Below are 19240 nucleotides of genomic sequence, written 5' to 3' on the forward strand. Positions count from 1 at the left end.
AAAAAAAAAAGAAAGAAAAAAAAAGGCAAAAACAATCATACGATGATTTCAGGCAGATGATGACAATAATAATATTGACGATTCCTTGCTAGTGCTGGTATAGCAGTAGTGAGTATTTTGTATCCAGTATTTTGCTAAGAGATGATATACAGAGATATCTATAGAGCTATAGAATGAGATGGTAATACATTATGACTAACAGAGTTGAAGCACTTTTTTTATGCCGAGAATTAGTCTTGATGAGGTTAAACGGGAGCGAGGGGAGACGCGAGGTCCTTTTTCGCTCCTTTCCAAAAAACACTACTGCCAACGCCGTCTGTTACATTCATTTGGCATTATTCTGTCGTTGGCGTCACTGTGACATTTGGCATTACTGGAGCGCGAGTTCCGTGCTCCCGCGAACGGGCGCCCTTGCTGTAGAATGCAAACTGCGGCAACGGGGGGAAAGTACCGCTCGTACGGGAGCACGGTGCCTCTCTCAGATGTGCTCACGGCGTCTAACCTAGCGCCGTTGCTGCGTAGTCGGCAGGTGATGTGTGAGGTGTCCTGTCCGTAAACTCCCCCCATTTGTGATGTCGCCCACCCCCTTTTTTCCCCCTTTTTCAAGCCTTAACGCCCCAGAGGGAGAGCAGAGGTTCGCCTCGTGTGTTCGGTTGAGCTCGGGCCAGTCGTGTTAGCGTCGTGCAGTCCCGAGGTCGACGCGAGAGTCGACCGAAGGCTGTGCTTTAGTGGGCAGGATACTCCCTTTATGTGCTTTGTTGGGTTTTTTTTTTGTTATTTTTCAAAATGCTGGTGATTTTATGGACATCCCCCCGCCCCCTCCCACCCACACACCCTGCAGGTCCTGCACATTTGGCGGGTATATCAAGAAACGAGAGAGACGGTTTGTTTGCCCAGCAACCCCACGTCTGTGCCTTCTGATCAGTTTATTTTCTTCTTTTTAAGTTTTTTTTTTTTTTTTTTTTTTGGTTATGTTTTGTACGTTTTACAGTAAGTAGAGATTTTGACTGAGCAATTTGGCGATTTGACAAACACACAGAGACTCACAGGTATTTAACTATTTTTTAAGCGAGACAAAAAAAAAGAAAAAACGTATTTTTACCTCACGATTTAAAAAGCAAACATTCCAATGTTGTCATGGTCTACGAATTGAGAAAAAAAAAGAAAGAAAAGAAATTCATGCATTTCTTCTTGTATTGTAAATGTTAGACAATTTCATATGCATTATATTAAAGAAACTGCCATATCAATTTTAATGTATAGATTTTTGCAAATACTACCCTATGTATGTAAGACGTAACTGTATCGGTAGCGTATATATAATATATTTATGCCCAATAAATGTTTTGATTTTTTTTCTGACTTTGATTCCACGTGTGTGTTTTATTGTGTGTCTCATTATTCATAACACAACTTCTACATACATATACACGGTTCTACATATAGGTCTGTGTTATAAATCTAGTTGTGCGTTTGGTAACACTTGAAAATAACAATTTGTGGTTAATTAAAGCAACATTATGTGCCCGTTTTTCCTGGAAATAACAGCTTCAGATTCATATTGATGGTACAGTGTCTTGTAATAAGGGTAAATGGTTTCTCTGTCACAACTATCACTTGTTTCTGCAGTATGTAACCACAGCGTTACATACATGTTCATTTCAAAATCCAAATTTTCAACACATAATATTGTTATAATGAGTTTTGTTTGTGGTTAGCACCTACATTACATCTGACACATTGTTACAGACCTGGGATTTTGTATTTGCAACAGTGGTGTTGCTCTCAATAACTGTAGAGGGTGCCAAATTGCACAAAATGCAGATTTCTACGTAATGTTGCTTTAAATGCTTTATAAAACACTTATTAAGCATTTTTTTATTGTAAAATTGCAATACTTGGTAAATAGTTCATCAATACTGTGTAGTTAATCTATAAATCTATACAATTATTTGGCTGGCCTTGATAAAGTTGCGACTACTGCCCTTTACAAACGCTTAATAAATGGCTTATGAAGTATGTCATTGTTTATTAACAGTGAAACTACTAATAACTAATCATTAATTATTCATGGTTATCATAAAGTTACCAGACTTTTGCTTGGGTCACTTTTTTGCACACAAATATACTAGGAACTGTGACACAACAGCTAAATAAGCAGATTTTTGGTGAGCAAACTCACCAATATCTGTGTTGAATAAATTAATTTACAGCTTGTGTAGCACACGGATATTTATCCTCAAGGTTTAATTACAGCATGATGATTCTGCTCCCATCAACCTTTATGTACTGTTGTAAACATAGCGGAGCATCAATCAATATTTACAATATTAGCGTTTAAATTGTGATTCATTATCTCTCAAAACGGTTGTAATTCTTCAAGTTTGCCAAATAGCAAAGTGTGTAAGAGAGAATTTATTAGTGCATTGTGTCTGTGTGGAGGTGCGTCAGTGCTAGATTTACTCTCCAGCGGCCTCGGTTGTGTTTAGCCAGGTAGCTCGGAGGAGTATATATCACACACACTATTATCCTCTGCCGTCCCCAAGGGCAACTCTGTCCCCTCAGCCCTGCAGCGACCCAGGACAGCGGGGAATATTAGTCTTTCGACCTTTTATGTTACTCTTTTGTGTTGCGCCCACACTGGTTTGATTAACGACTTTTCTAAATTGAAAGATTAGATAGGCGGGAGCAGCTTACCTTGATCTTTTTTCAATAATAATAAGATAACCCCCCTGTCTAAAGGCGGTGGGCTTTAAGCGCTGTCCCCAGATTAACTCACTCTTCCAGACAGTGAACTGCTGCAGGACGAATAAAGCTGAAGGATGAAGCACTCACAGGGGGGATTCAGGTCAGGTCAGTTTTATTTATGCGGCCCCATATCACAAATCTCAGTTTGGCTTAAGGGGCTTTACAGCATGGACAGCATGCAAGTTCCCTATGTTCTCAGACCCGTGATTCAGAAGCTACTCCCCCAGTCCAAAATATCTTATTTCATTATTTTCTCCACAACCACTTCATGACCCCTGGAAATTTACATGTGACCCCTCTGTTGTGAGCCTAGCTTACACAAATCAGGAGGACTACGGACCCCTATTTGAAGCGATTTTGTCCCAGGATTACCCATCTGACAACACACACCCACACCGCTATAGACTCCTTTTAGTCCCGTTCTCTTCCTCTTTGTCAAACAGTAATTTATCCACCCTCCACTGTGCAGCCCACACCTAAACAAACTATCATGTCTGACTCATTGATCAAACCTCTCTCCTCTCACCCTTTGTTTCATTGTCTGTTTTCATTGCACTTTTTTTTTTTTTTTTTTGAATAGGGACCTCTCGTCCCCGTCCTTGTTGTTTTACACCTCCTCTCGTCCTCACCTGTCGTCCGCCCACTGACCATCTTCTGTGAGATTACCGACCCAGCTTTTTATTTGAGTTATTCGCTTTATTTTATAATCATTTCGATGGCCTTGGGTTGAGTGAGGGCACACTCGCACGCACTTTTTCCATTTTCCGCTAAACTGCTCGTACTCAGAATGTTTTTACAGGCACTCTTAAGCGTTTCCATCAGGTATGTGGGGTCGACTGCCGGGTGCTTTGAACCCTGTGTGGTACATGAGGGCAGAGCCATGCAGATGCAACGGCAGCAGAGATGACAGAGAAATCACAGATTGTAACCGACCGTGTTACATCCCACTGAGACTGACATTATATAGCGGAGAATTGCAGGCTAGCATGGGGAAAAGATTACAGGGCTTTTCAAGGTACGATATGTGTCCCTCAGACTTCACTTCAGTGATGTTTAACAAAAGGTGAAAGGGGTTACGTGGTGTGCTAGTTTCACAAGCTTGATTGCAGTTTGCATCTTGTACCTTTTGGAGACAAAAAGACACCTGATTGTCAAGTGTGTGCCAGCTCGCGTGAAAAACACAATTATTGTCTGCAACGGAAAAGCAAAGAGAAATTCAGCTTTTCCTCTCTCGCTCTCTTTTTTTTGATATAACAAGACTTTATCGTCAACACCAGCAGGATCCATTTACAGACATCTTCACAAAAGAACATGAATGAAATTTTTACTCTTTTAATTAGTATACATCCTGCAGATTAATAAATAGTATGCCGTGACATCAGCATGTACAGTCAGAAACATTCATTGACAGAGATACATTCGTCAGAGCCTGGGGGGCCGTGTGTTTTTGAGATCCAGTGCATGTTAGTGGAGGCTGCTGCGGTGATTTGGACGGCTGAGACCATCTGAGTGTGCAGCTCCGAGTGGGTAGCGTTACAAAGCATCTATTTACAGGTCGAAGCGAGCGTTACGTCATCACGTACAGACAGTTCACTGATCCTCTTTGTTAATCTTCACAAATTAAATCACTCTAACTTTTCCGGATGTTGCATTATCTTTTACAAAGGCTTTACGAAATACTGTTTTGTAGAATAGTTTAACCTTTGGCACATAATGGTTATTCCACTGTAAACAATAAAATGCTTTATAAAAAACCTTTATTAAGCACTTGTTTATTGTAAAGTTGCAAATGACCTTTTTCAATAATTTTTCATTGGTTTCAAAATACAGTGTGGTTAATCTATAAATGTTATTTCGATGGCTGTTATAACTTTGTAAATTAATGTTTAGAAACCTCTACAGTTGCTTAACAATGATTTATGAAGCATTTTATTGTTTGGTCAAAGTCAAGTAACTATTAAGTAAAGTTTGATTAACTCTAAATAGACCATTTATTCATGATGGTTATAATAAAGTGTTCACACAGCATCATGCACTGCAGAAACACCCACGGAAATTGTTTTATGGGCCCACGTGCATGTCTCACGTGTTCCTCATTTGAAACTATACAAAAAATAAACTCTTACAGCAGATCAATTAAGAAGAGAAGCAACACATCAGTGATATAACTTACATTGTGCATGTTTCATTTGACCGCAGAAGAAGTCGATTTGCCTGTTGACACGAAACAGTTGATCCCAGCCTGGTTGGGAGGATAAAATACAGACAGATGTTTCTGCAAACCACTTATATGATTATTTGTAAGTGTAATACTGTAGGCAACGTTCCATACTGACACCTCATTCCACTTGATATCAAATGTTTATGACCTGTTCGCATCTGAGCCCTTGACCGCAGTTAAAGGCTGGGTTTCAACATTTGTAAGCGTGACATCACTGTATATTTTTAAGAAGACCTTGACACATCTCCAGTTGTATAAGTGGCGACCAAAACATAACCTTTGCCAAAACTTAACAAAGGGTTTTTTGTGCCTAAACCTAACCAGAGCAAATATAAAATCGAGCCTTAAGAAAGATCAAGTTGCAACATTAATAAGTGTAACGTTTCAATGTAACGGTGGTTTGCAGAAAATGACACTGTTTGCATTTATTCAGTCGGGTAGGTGTGAATGATTGAAAAAATATAAAATAAATAAGTTACTCTAACTTACTCAACTGTTTTCAAAAACTGTTTTCAACATTGCAAATGACAGAATGAAACTTCTGCTACATGTTTTGTTTGTCTGTCTGGAGCCACAAATAATCCCGTTTTGCACAAAACAAAAAAAGACCCCGTGCTGCAGGTCACATGAAGGTAACCAACATCACTACACCTGAGATGGCTGAAATCAACAATGTGTCAACGGTGCAGAAAGGCTGAGGCGTTCATGGCCACTGACGTCTTGATTTTTACAAACACCAATCAGCTTTCTTTGTCTAATGCACCTAACTGATAAATGTAAACCGCTTCTCTGAGCCTCCTTATGTACATTGTTTATTTCAGATGATTTTTCTTAAGTAATGAGAGCCTGCAGCTTGAAGAACGACAATCACATAACAGGAAAGTATACTTACAAAAAACAGAGGCGTAGCGTTACATGTCTTGGAAATGTTTGCATTCAGTAAATTGTCTCACAATCCCTAAAAATGTGCTGGCTTTGTGGCTCACATGTACCAAACTCCAACCTTTAAGCTGAAGCTCACTATGTACAGTACATGGCTGCACAGGAATACTTTTTTTTCCTCTTCATCCGACCGACTGTACACCAACCACATTGGCCTTTTTGTTGGCAGCATCGACACAGCATGGACTTGAATTTCCAAGATTACAGGGCGTTCAGCAAGTCAAGAATTACAGTAACATAATACTTTTACATCCAAAAGCTTGACACACAATACACACATGCACATTCTCTCTCTCTCTCTTTCTCCCACACACACAGACAAACAAACAAACACACACACGTACACACACACACACGGTATCACTTTACTACAAGGTGCACAAAAAAAAGAGTATTTACTAAGGGCCAAGTGAGGATTCAGTGGGCCATTAGGTAATGATTTGTTTGAAATATCTATGAACTGACATGTTTAAAGGTGCACAAAGAGTAATACATTATTAACTAATCAGCAATTAACAAGTCTATATGTTAATTACTCAGTATTATTTTTCACTTTAGTTAGAGGTGCACAAAAACAGTAACTAATGATAAAGTCATCAGTATTCTATGAGCGTAATTAGTAACTACCCATTATTATGTTTCACTTTACTTGAAGTTGCACAACAATAGTAACTAATGATTAGGTAATCAGTAATTATTGAGTCTACTTGGGAACTATTCAGTATTAGCTTTCACTTAACTTAAAAGTTGCAAAAAAGTAACTAATTACAAAGCAATCGTAATCTATGAGTCTATTTGGAAACTACTCAGTATGCTGTTATACTTGAGTTGAAGATGCACATAAAGAGTAACTAATGATTAGCTAATCTGTAATTAGTGAGTATAATTTGGGAACTGCTCGGAATGATGTTACACTTTACTTGAAAGCGCACAAAAAAAGTAACTAATGATCAATTAATTAGTAATTAATGGCTCACCACAGTGGCTGGTTCAAAGTTAATCAGGACAATTGATGAAGAGAGTGGTCAGTAGTCAATTCACAGATATTTATGAACTAATCCTTAATGATTCATTAATATAGTATCTTTAGTCTGTTCTATAGTAACTCATCATTATCTACTATATATAATCCTGGTATCACTGTTTATCAAGGTTTACTCATGTTTTTTTTTAAGTCGTTCCTGATTCGTTCCTCACTTGCTCCTCAGTAACTACTCACGTTTTTGAGCGCCATACTGTAAAAAGTGTTACCACACACTGCACCTCTGCCCCTCTCTGAAGGAGTACAGAGAAGTGCCTCAAGTTCTACAGTGCTTCCTTTGTCATCCAGAATATGAATACAATATAAGGCAATTGTAGTTGTCTAAGATATTTACTATATGTGTGTGCGCGTGTATTGCGGGTACGCGCGCCCCTGCTGTATACGGCGTTCACATTTGGATCAATACAAGCACTTCAGGCCAGTGCGTATTTTACACTCCACCGGTCGTACTTTTTTCAGATTGCTGCTGAGTGTGTTGAATGAATGGAGCACATGCTGAAATAATCCAACAAGAAGATGAAACTGTTGGAGAAAAATCGAAGGTCTATTGATGCATGTGGACAGAGTGAACAGAGGGCTGCAGCTTTTTTTGGCTCGCGCTTTTCTCATCCTCAGCCTCTTTTAGTCCCAGTCAAATAAAGGCCAATAAACGCTCGTGTAGGCCTACAGAAGATTTTTTTCCCCCCGGCCACACAAAAATGATGGCTTTTTAGGTTATCAACTTATGACTTGTGACATTTTGACGATCATATGTTTAGAAGCTGATTGTGGATTCCGTCCAGCCGTTCGAGCCGTCTCCCTTCATGGTGCTGGCTGTGCGGCCTCGGGGCGGCTGGCTGTCGGTAAGGCCGAAGAGACGCGCCGCAGCGCCCCGGTATTTCCAGGACATGATGTTGTAGAGGATGGGGTTGATGGCGGCGCTCAGGTAGAAGAGAACTACAGACACTAAGCTGCAGTACTCGGACAACAGAGACAACAGCGGGGATGGAGCGTCCAGAGAACGGAACTGCAGGTAGCGTCCTACATGGAACGGCAGCCAGCACAGGACAAAGGCCAACACCACCACCACTGGAGGAGGAGGAGGATGAGCAGGTGAAGTGATGGGTGAAGGAGAAGAGAGAGGTAGAGAAGTAAGGGAATGCAGACAGGAGACACATATACTCTATATGGACAAAGTTATGCGTGTGCGTAATGTGCGCGCTCTCCAAACTTACCCAACATCTTGATGGTCTGTCTGTTGCTTTTCTCCCGATGCGCCACACGGGAGTTTATGTTCGTTTCTCGGTGTCTTTGCCACAGCCGCCGACCGATGAGGCTGTAGAGCACTGTGAGACAGAACACCGGCATGAAGAAGAACACAGAGCTCAGCCACACCATGGCCCCCATCAGGCCGGACTCAACTGCGTAATGGGTCATTTTACACTCCCGGGTGTCTCCCTCCTCAGGGAAGAACCCAGTCCCATTCACTACCCAGCTGAGATTTCCTTGCCACATGCTGTCACGCTCCACTCCCACCATGACAAACACAGGTCCGGCGCTTAGCAGAGACACTGTCCAGAGTAGAAGAATGAGGGCGCGCACCCGCCTTTTGGTAACCAAGGCTTTGGCACGCAGCGGGAAACAGATCGCCAGGTATCTCTCCACTGACAGCGCGGTGATGCTGAGGATGGTGGAGTAGGTGCATGACTCTGACACGAACTGAAAGAGCTTGCAGAGCGCGTCCCCAAACCGCCAAGGCCTGTACCTCCACATACGGTAGAGGTCCAGCGGCATACAGAGGAAGATGAGCAAGTCGGATACCGCCATGCTGCACAGGTAAAGGTTGGTGGTTGTGCGCATGTCCCGGTACTTACTGACCACCAAAATGGTCATGACATTACCGGCCACCCCGACCAGAAACAGCAGCGTGCAGGCGATGGTGATACCTGTGAGGAGAGGGATTGAGTAGTAGTTGAGAGGAGGCAGGCCGAGGTCAAACTTCCTTGTGGTGTTGTGGGTCTCCTCCCAGCTGCAGTTATGGGAGAGGCACTCCGAGAGATTTGGCCAAGATGGCATGCTGTCGCCGCGCGGTTATTCACGGGGCCGTGCCTGGCCCTGACTGCTGAAGGGACCCCGGGTCTGGGACTCCTCAAGCCCCTCGGCGCTGCCCTTTCCTCCCATCGTCTGTCTTTGAGTCACACAAGTAATGGCAGAGGTTTGCAGCCGTGCGTAAAAACAAGGATCCTTGCGCGCGTTGCACACAATGTTGCGCACACAGTTAAGCTGGAACAAGTCACGATTCTGATCGGCCAAAAAACAACCAAGATCCTCCAGGGAACGGATAGTCCTCTCCAAAGTCCAACACAAACATGAGGCTATTTTCGGACAATCCAAATGATCCACTTCATCTGTGCTCTAGAGTGCTCCAACACTGTTTGGTGTTGAGTACTTGTTCAAAAGAGGAGTAGGCGTGTTAATTACAAAACTAATTACATGCTGGATATTTGTAAGCTACACATAATGAGCCTAAATCCATGCGGAGGTGTATTCCAATCAAAACAGATGCAGGAGGGGAAAAGACAGCGCAGACATCTGCTATCTAAATGATTGAAGAAAAATCTAACTTAGGGACAAGCTGTCGCCCACGTCCTCTCCGTTTGGGGAAAATAAAACATGAGAATCCTTCACGCGTAAAAGAGTTCCAAAGAGTTCCCAATCCCCGGCAGCGCGTCCCTGTGTTTGCGCGTCATATGAATCAAAACAGTGGGTCGGCAGTTGCATTGGGCAGCATGTGATGGTGAGTCAGAGGCAGGGTCGTAATGATGCGGCAGCAGCGGTAAACATCTGTCCTGGGAAGGGCACCGCAACTCAAACTCGGCCAAACATAAACGGGTAAACAACAACAACAGTGAAAACGAATACTGTGTGCCGGAACGGAGACAGTTTTATAAAAGTCACAAGCACCACGAAGGAACGACGCATTCTCAACATAATCAAGCACATATGATTTTAAAGGATTTGAGTAGAATAAAGTAGTTGAGGTTGATGAAGAAATTCACCCCGGCTCTCCAAATCTGCTCCTCTGGTTGTGGTGCATATCCATTATGTGAGTCCTGGCTCCCAGTGCGCAAAACATCATATACAGGTGAAGTGGTGCTGCTCAAGGGGAGGGTGGTGTGAGGGGGTCTACAGAGAGTCCGGTGCTGCAACGCCACCTGCAGGTGATTTCAGGCTAGTTATGAGTCTGGGTAAGAGCCCATTGATCAGTGCTGAAAGTCTTCAGAGAGGGGGAAGAAGAGTGAGCTTTCAAAAACTCACCCAAATGAGCAAGACCCGAAAATTACCACCTGTTCCTGAAGTGTGGCTCTGCAGCCAAGGATGGTGATGGTGATGGTGAGTGAGGGAAACAACATCCCCACAGGGATCAATTTAGTCATCTGTATAAGATTCGAAGATCCTATCTTGAGTTTGCTTCCTAGAATTATCCACACAGGCCTATCTCAAGAGCCACTTTGGGTGACGGTTTAGACAGAGAGTACAGCTTTTGCCCAGTGGGATATAAAAGATGTGATGCTTAATATCTGAGAACTGCACTCTGCCCGGATGTAATCATATTATTCCACAGTCACATAGAATCAAATCGCATTAAAGTCAACCCGAAGCCCAGATTTAATTCAAAACTCAAACTTGCCGTCTGCTGTAGGAGATGCACTGCATTCCTGTTTCACAGTGTTGGCAAATTGGCAACATGTGTCACATGCCTCCTGCTGAAGAGTTTTATATGCAAAGGAACATTCAGCCACATATAGTACATCATATGTACACGTATGTGGACAATATTCATGTTCCAGGCAGATCAAAACTGTTACGTTGTGTAAAACGAAGGTAGATCAGAGTCAATTTAGTAACTTACTTTACAGCCACTAGAATATAAAATAGCTTATATCACCCTGTAATAACTGGCAACGTGATTGGAAATTCTGCCAAAGGCAGTGTTCGGTAACAACGGAGACCGTGAAGTTTGGAAAAGAGCGTTTGAAGTTCGAAGGCTCTAAGCCAAGCTGTCAAAAAATCACATTCCATTTTATAACTCTAATTTTATGCCTGATCATTAACCCCTGGAATAGACTTGACTTTGCATAACACGTAGAAGAAAAATTCGGATTGGCAACTGAAAAGCTTGGACAATGTAAACTGAGCAGGAAATATGGAGCATCTGCAAAACACATTTCTGCTTCTTCAATTTGTCTTTACCTGTGGTGAGGGATTTTTTCTGAATGTGTGATTTAAAGGGAGCTGGACCACTTGATGTCATAGAGGATTTAAGGAGAGCCAGAAGCTAAGCAAAAAGCAGGTACTGATGTTCTTCTAAGCTAGGCTAGTTAGCTTTAGGATACATGTATCAATTACTGTTTGATTTGACTTAACTGCTGCCTTATTAGTTTGCTATAATAAGCATAATTACTGAGATGTTTGAATTTGAAAAACAATTTACCAATGACAAGAAATTGGGAAAAGTAGGCAAAATTAGACCAAGCTATCTCATCAATTAGCCTCTGAGGGTAACTCCACCAGTTTTTGTTTTTTTTAAATTGTTACAGGTCTCGGAGGATTACTGAATATGTGAAGAAGGTACTATAAAGATTTTGTGTTGTCATGTGTATCAAAAGGGAGTGAATGCCTAATGGAACACAAGTGAGCAGGAAAAATGGGGGGGAAAAGACAAAGCCAGGAAGTTGAGAGGAAAACATGACACATGAGGATATAATCTACAAAATAAAACAGGAAATGACTGACCATGACATTTGTGGATGCAGAGGACGCTGCCTGTGATACGATAGATGTGATGCCTCAAGTGATGCCACGCATTGGCTAAGTTGCATTGTGGGTAATGTTGGCACCAGGTTTGAAAATAGCATTACCAGCTGTATCAATTTTGATCATTTATTTTTAAGCTGTCCACAATAAGTTCAACAGTGTTATAGGAGTGCAATGCAGACCAGTGTACCGATTTTCATAACCTGGACCCGCATTACCCACAATGCAACTAAGCCACTGAGTGACATCATTGGAGGTGATTTATCAGCTTCAATGCAGCTTCCTCTGGAGCCACAGAAGGCTTTATACTTGTTCCTGCGGTAGTAGTACCCATTAACTACTCATTATAATTTTGTTTTTACATGCTTTAACTTTCCATAATAGCATGATGATGTTATATATGGGAATGTCAGGTGTCAAAAAGTCTGGACCTGATACATGTGTACGGAGTCGACATGCACTTTGGATTGTCAGGGTGATTGCCAAGATGAGCACATTATTATCATTAGTTAAAATCCGGTCGTCAACTTTAACAATGTAGCACAGTTTATTACTGTCAGACCAACAAACACTACTGCTTATATTCTCATTCAATCAATGATTGGAGGAAATTGTGGAATTGTGAAGCTCATGACAATCTGCGATATATTTCTATTTTCTACTGCGCTGATGTGATCCAAGTGCTTCAAATACGGTTATCTCTCTGCCCTTTGCGCCGTGTTTACCAGTAGATACCATTATGTTTATGACCGCTGAATCATAATGTGAGAGAGAGGCAGAGAGGTAGAGAGGGCAAGAGAGTGAGCAATGAGAGAGATAAACACACAAATAAGGAAAGAGAGTGAGCGAGAAAGAGATCTGTATGGTGGAACGGACAGGAACAGGACGCTCGCACTGGAAAGTTGTGTCTTTGAAGGCATCTTTGAGACCTTTTCATCACATCTGGTACGTACGTGTGGTCATACGTGTAGCCAGACTTTATTGTTTTGCATGTAAGGTTAGATTTAGGTTGTGTGGGAAAAAAGAACCTCAACTGACAAACTTCTTCTCTTCCGTATTATGGATTCTAACAACATTTCAGCCGGCCCGTGGTCATACCAATTGTTGTAATGATGATAATAGCCGAACAACAAGCTGAAATCGCCACTATTTACGGACAAAAAGCCCCAACTGGACTGTTTCTGTGACAACAGGAGGTAATAACGGCAACAGTGGTTATCTTCGCTGAAACAGGGCTGTATTTAAGGGTCAGGAGAGTTCTGTTTTTCTGTTTGTTTGGTCTTTTTATGGCTGTGACCAGTGTGTATTGTGCACAAGTGTGAAGTCTCTCATGGCTTACCGCAGTTCCTCTCTGTGCCTGAACTTTTTATGATAGTTCTCCCGTGTGTTTCAGTCCTAGTTGTCTATGGTTCACATGTATTTTCTTCTACGTTGTCTCTGGTAAGCGTAAAAGTGTACTAATGGTCATTTTGTCGGACATATGACTCCGAGGTGTGGTATCAGAGTCCAGGGTAAAGTCCCCTGTCATCAGGATACACCCACACATTTGACGGTGATGCGTTCAAGTGCGCGTTTGGCCTGTGCGAGGCGCAGTTTGCGGCTCCATCCACAAGATGGAGGAAGAGATCTCTTTTTGATTTTTGTACTTGAACATGAAGCTATTTATACCTACTCGAGTGTGTGTGTGTGTGTGTGTGGCTGGAAAACTAATGAATGGTTTAGTGCTGCAGGTGTGATGTGAGGGAAATGTTTCAGCAGGAACACACACACACACACACACACATAGCATGGACACACAAAGGCTTAGGTGGACACACAACTAACTCACATAGTTGTCTTTTGTTTGCCTATTTCTGTATGTGTTTTTTTGTTTTTTTAACCCTACAAACTCAGTAAGTTTTAAATGCACATATTGGCACAGGTATGCACACACACACAAAAGCTAAAGAAATACATAATTAATATACACATGCACAGACAAGTTGGACTGAAACAAACAGCGTGAGAGTGTGTAATGATGATACAACAGGCAGGACCAGTGTCAGTATTTTTTGACTCCTCCTACTCCACCAAAAGTCCACAACACGTGTCTGTCCAATGAGAGAAGCCCGTGGGAGGAACCCGTTGCTGCGATTGGTGCAGAGTTTCAGACACCCCCCCTCCCTTCCTGAGGAGTTGGGAGAGAGTTCACTGTTAGTTTTTTCTCCCACAGCCACACTTACTGAGTTAGAGAGAGACAGAGGGAGAGAGCAGGGCTGAGCTGGCTGCTGTACACTTCCTTTGTGGAGAGAGGGTGTGTGTGTGTGTGTTTGTGTGTGTGTGTGTCGGCCGTTCAGTGGAACCAAAGTGGAACCGGTCACGAATCAACATGTGGGCTGAAGGTCCACAGACAGAGCAGGTGGGTATAGTGCTGTCTGTCTGTCTGTCTGTCTGTGTGTGTGTAAGAATGTGTGTGTGTGTGTATGTGTGTCTGCTCTCTCTGTTGTTCTATTTGCGTCCATGGGCTCGGGGGGGCAGATATATGTCTCTGTGACACTCCTTGGGTTTTGGGTTGTCAGTGGGATCATGGAGAAGAATGTGCAGTATCTCCGAGGCTCTTATAAGTAGAGTCAAACAGTTGGGGCTGATGGCAGCTCTTGTCTGTCTTCTCAGCCAGGTGTTCAGCATGAAGCTGTGTGTGTTGGTGCTGGGAAGATGTTTGAGTGAAGATCCTCGGCTTCCTGAGGTTTTCTTTTTTTGGTCCTGTGCACTGTTGTATTTGTGAAATAAGGTGACAAGCTGTGTGTCACCTGTTGTACAAGGCTGCTCAGGTGTGTGTGTTTGTGTGTGTACTGACCTGCTGTCCCCCCCCTACCTCCTCACACCCTGTTGAGAAAGTTAGTTGCTGCAGCTGGAATGTCATGGGAAGGCTGGAGATATTTTGCTTCTCTTTCTTCTGTTCCCCGCTCATACCAGTCACCCCCCCTCCTCTCCTCTCTTCTCTTCTCTTCTCTTCTTCTGTTGTCTTTGCAACTGATACGCATGATACTGACCTCTGGCATTCAGTAGCCTTCCTCTTCACACGGGCTGCGTGGCCTCAGTACTGTTCTGTTGTGGTGACAGCACACACACATACACACACACACACACATACATACATACATACATACATACATACATACATACATACATACATACATACATACATACACCTGACTAAGTGTGTCTGTGTGTGTTTAACTGCATTCGACATGTTCCATGTGCTGCTGCTGCCCTGCTCAGTTTATGATACGTATCAATCATTAATCCCGTCAGAGAGAAGTTGAAGAATTTTTTAGTCCACAGCAACCTTGTGTTCTTTTAAAGAAGTTACATAACAGTAGCTGTATCTCACGCAGTGTTGTTCTTTTTCTCAGGCAGGAAAGGATGAATATTTTTTTGTGTGGCAGGCAGATTACTGCTGAAAATACATTCCAGATGTGGGCCGCAGTCTCATGTGCTCTCACCGTATGGCGGAGTCGTGCCGAGTTTCCAACTCCAGTCTCATAAATTAAAACTTGTGGTCAATTTAAAGATTATTTTCAGGGTTGTACAACAGACATCGTTTCTGTCACTTGTACTATCAATCTGCATCATCAGCTTGTTTATCGCTACGTTGGAAATATTTGTGGTCCACCACAGGAACTGACTTTCTCAAGGCTTTCTCAACGATGCCTCTATAGATAACAGGTTTAAATCTAACCAGTTCAGTTCCCATTCATGACATGCTGTTCGGCCAAGATTATCTGGTGATGTGAGGGGTTTACAGGTCCAGTAATCCCAGTTATACCAAACATGATTGCTGTTAAAACCCCCTGATAAATTCTGGGTGATTGCATTGATAATTTCCGAGCCGGACCACGACAGCCGATGAGAGACTTGTCCCAGAGCAGCTGACGGTGCTGCCAAGCAATAGTAAACATTGTAGCCCTTGAGGCTAACGTTAGCTAGCATTCTACCGTCGACAGGAGCGTAAAATCTCATATTGACCACATCGTACCCCTCACCCTCACCCACTTATTTAACCTTCAGCTTGAATTTTTTTCTCACTACAACGGAAGTTGTTGCACCACGCTAAGTTTCATTTTTTTTTTTATGTCTGCTTCCCCATGAGATTGTGTGTTCATACATCACTGTACTTCCTTGGATGCCTCAGCAACAAAAATGCCAAGTAAGAAGTTGGTTGAATGTTTCTCAAGATCTGCAGAGAGATTGTTTGTTTTATACTTGGATTGCAGCAGACAAATGAAAGCGCTCTCATGCGAAGCAGTAGAAGATAAAAGGGATTCATGAGATGCAACAAATAGAAGTGATTTATTTACGTAGTGAAAAAATGTCAGCGTGCCATTTGGCGCTCAGTTCATCATTAGCACCATTGGTTTGCCAGTGTTTCTGAACTCTCTCTATTTTTGATTCAGAGAAGTTATTTTTGAGCTGTATACAAGCCTGTGTTATCAAGTTTCTTTAAAACTTTAAAGGGTTGGTTCACTCAAAAAGAAAAAAATAACAAAACATGCTTTAGTTCGTATCACTCGTGCTATCTAGCCACGCAGGTAGTTTTCATCATCTCTTCAGAAACGGCATTCTCAATACTCTGGAAAGACCAAAGAAAACTCTGTCAACACTCTTCATACACGCCACTTAAAAAAGTTAAAGATGTAATACGTGACATGTCGACTTGACCTTTAAAAGATAATGGTGTCTTTCATTTGGTCACCTGTTTCAGGAAAGAGCGAAGAAGGAAGTTAGCAAAAGTGAGGAAACGTAACATAAATTAAACTTTAAAAACATTTCCTCAGTCTTGAGCATTCAACGTAACATGGATATCTGTCTGCAGTTGTGGGTGTTCACCAATGAAAACAGCAACTCCCACGATCCCACACGACTGATGTCTTTTGTTTGATTGTGAGACTTCTTGCGTCGGAAAATAACGTTCTGTGCCTTTAAAGTTAAAAGTAGTTCCAGTGAAAACCTCGTCACAGCTTGGTTCGTTGATTAACTGGTAAACTGTTTCTGAACAAAAATGTGCAGCTGCTGAACTTTTAAAAAAACACTGTCGGCAAAACATCACAAAAATCTCACGGACGGGTATCTCAACACCCGAGCAGAAAAAACCAAAATGTGGCTAAAAATACTGGAGATGGTAATCTGGGTGAACCAACCGAAGTCAAGAGCGTCCTGTCCTGCTACTGTAATCGTGGCGAGTTGGAGTCGCTTTAGCGGTCAGTGAAGTTATAGTCTGGTAGTTGCCAGGCTCTGACTTGGCCACCTCGGCCCGGGCTGAGTCAGGCTTGGCTGAAAGAGAGAGAGCGGTTCCATCACTCCCTCAGCACAATGATGCCTTGTGTTCCTGCCAGCAGAACGCCACTCTGGCGATGATGACGATTGCTCCCTCTCCTTTTCTGGCATCTACTGTATGTCTTTGCTTTCTCTCTGCTTTTCTGACCGTCCCTATCCCCCTATCCGTGGTGTGAAGGATTAGATAATAGGCAGCTTTAGTGTGGGCAGCGGAAAAAAGAGAGGTGTCACAGACCTCTCTTGTTGCTTCTCTACTCGTTCCTCCCTCAACCTCTCTCTCTCTCTCTCTCTCTCCCTCTTTGTACCATCTGTGCCATGAGGAGCTTGGCACCGCACGAGCTGTAAATGCCAAGCAAGGTTTATTTTATCTTTATTGCATGTGTGTGTGTGTGTGTGTGTGTGTGTGTGAGTGTTAGCCTGTTACGCAAAGACGATGTTTACATGTATGTATCGTGTCTTTCCAGTGTGTTAACCCCTCGCAGTTTGCCATGGCGCTCGTCAAGTTTGTTACCACACATCCAGGAACAGATGATGCATCTGGCAAGTTAGCTATTCTACGCTCGGTGATACGTGACAGCACCTCTGCAGATACTGATAATGCGACAGCTTCCAAGCACGTATTGCAAAGAAAACCTAACGCAGAGGGACAAAAGTGGGAGCGTCGGTTTATGACACATTCGGATGACACGTTTTGCAACCATGACGACTTATTATCAATAAACAGGTACAGATGTGATAGTGATATGATAAAGATGTCAGTTCAGAGGCGATGGCGATAATGGTGTTCACGCCTATGGATCAAATCCTTTCTTTGGCATACTGAAACCGAGACAGAGAAGTTCCCCGACTTAATGACAAAATGCTGAAACTTTCTTTTTGGTTTTCGCTTCACTTTTTCCCAACCTGCCGTGTCTGCTTCCACTGTAATCACTGATTTCAAGATTTCCCCGAAAGACTAGCCCCTTCTCTCTAACTACAACATGTATTCAGTTCTGTGTGAAATATATGCAGATATTCCGGTACTGATTTACGACAAAATATGACAAATCTGTGCAAATTTCGACAAGGGATTGTTGCAGAAATGATAAAATGATCAGATAATGATCAAACAATGTATCTGCAGACATTAGAGAGCAGTGATGTCCATTGCTTCCTATGCAAGCACTGCAATTCCTTGGAGAACAAGGCTATAAACCACAAATGTATTAAAGCAAGCCATGTTATCATAACCTCTTTTTAAAGTGTAAACGTATAGATCCTTCTGCCAGTCATGCTGTTATATCCCCCCAAAATCTGGTTCGTAACCTTCACAAGAAGAGACGAATGCAAAGGATTTGAGAGGAATGTGCCATTACGCCATCGGGATGTTCTTTAAGTAGCAGAAGGGAAAAAAACATTTTCTTTAGCATATTGGAAGTTTAAACATTCAGCACTCTGGACAATAACAACGTTTTCCTTTTTCAAAGCGCCGAGGATTTGGTTGAGGTCTCATGGTGCGAGGCTTTGAACTTTCAGACTAGATTGGACCACTTACACATCACCACCGCGCTGCCTGCTTTTGTAATAGAGCGACCAAAGCTTTCTCCAAACACTTTTTCTGTGAGTCACTGTCAACCCCCAAATCCCCCGTGTGTCTAGTTGTATGAGTACAAATCGTGATGAGTAAAAACGGCTTCAGAAAAGACAACACGATAATTTTTTTTCTTTTTTACGTGCGGACGACCGCGGCGGGTTGTTCACATGCGGACCACACACATTTGGCTGTGAATCGGGTATTTTTGGCTGGAGGACGCGCAACTTCCTGACCGAACTTAATTCTGGACGGCAACAGCCTCGCAAGCGATGAGGGGATGCAGATTGTTTTTGTCTGCCAGTAGATACGGCCAGGCTGACCTCGTCTTCGCTCCCCATGTGTCGCCGAGCTGCTACGGGAACAGGGCGGCTAACGAGGCTCTGCTCCAGAAACATAAACCAGAGCCTTGTCTTATCTTTGTTTTTCATATCAAAACCTCAGAGGGAAATGTCTTATGTTGTAATAAGGACTGTAAATGCAACATGGCTGCCTGTTCGGGGACACTCGTTCGTGTTAAACAAACGTGCCTTGTCCTGCTCGCTTCTTCCTCCCAGAGAGACGTGCATGGGTGTGAGAGATTAATGGGTCAACTATATGTTCG

The 19240-nt window shown here is 42.7% G+C and overlaps 2 protein-coding genes across 2 annotated transcripts in view; one reads left to right on the plus strand and one right to left on the minus strand.

The window, feature by feature from the left end:
* Window positions 1-4064: 4064 nt before the first annotated feature.
* ghsra (growth hormone secretagogue receptor a) lies at window positions 4065-10064 on the minus strand. The gene is made up of 2 exons (XM_030443277.1): window positions 8168-10064; window positions 4065-8021 (listed from the first exon to the last, which is right to left on the minus strand). Exons 1-2 carry the CDS (start codon window positions 9006-9008, stop codon window positions 7708-7710), a joined length of 1155 nt encoding a protein of 384 aa, XP_030299137.1. The 5' UTR covers window positions 9009-10064; the 3' UTR covers window positions 4065-7707.
* Window positions 10065-13946: 3882 nt separating this feature from the next.
* The window catches only part of pld1a (phospholipase D1a), a 34844-nt gene continuing 29550 nt past the window's right edge, over window positions 13947-19240 (plus strand). Inside the window, exon 1 of the mRNA XM_030443267.1 lies at window positions 13947-14148. The gene's annotated coding sequence lies outside the window, so the exon portion shown is untranslated. The remainder of the gene's footprint in view (window positions 14149-19240) is intronic.

Source organism: Sparus aurata, chromosome 16 (assembly GCF_900880675.1).
Source record: "Sparus aurata chromosome 16, fSpaAur1.1, whole genome shotgun sequence".
In the NCBI taxonomy this organism is placed as follows: Eukaryota; Metazoa; Chordata; class Actinopteri; order Spariformes; family Sparidae; genus Sparus; species Sparus aurata.

What these genes read in the sequence shown, in the direction of transcription:
- ghsra (XM_030443277.1), bottom strand. Translation starts at nt 9,008, where the DNA reads ATGCCATCTTGGCCAAATCTCTCGGAGTGCCTCTCCCATAACTGCAGC. An exon ending in ACAGACCATCAAGATGTTGG is followed by an intron (nt 8,022 to 8,167) that starts GTAAGTTTGGAG and finishes CTCCTCCTCCAG; the next exon opens with TGGTGGTGGTGTTGGCCTTT.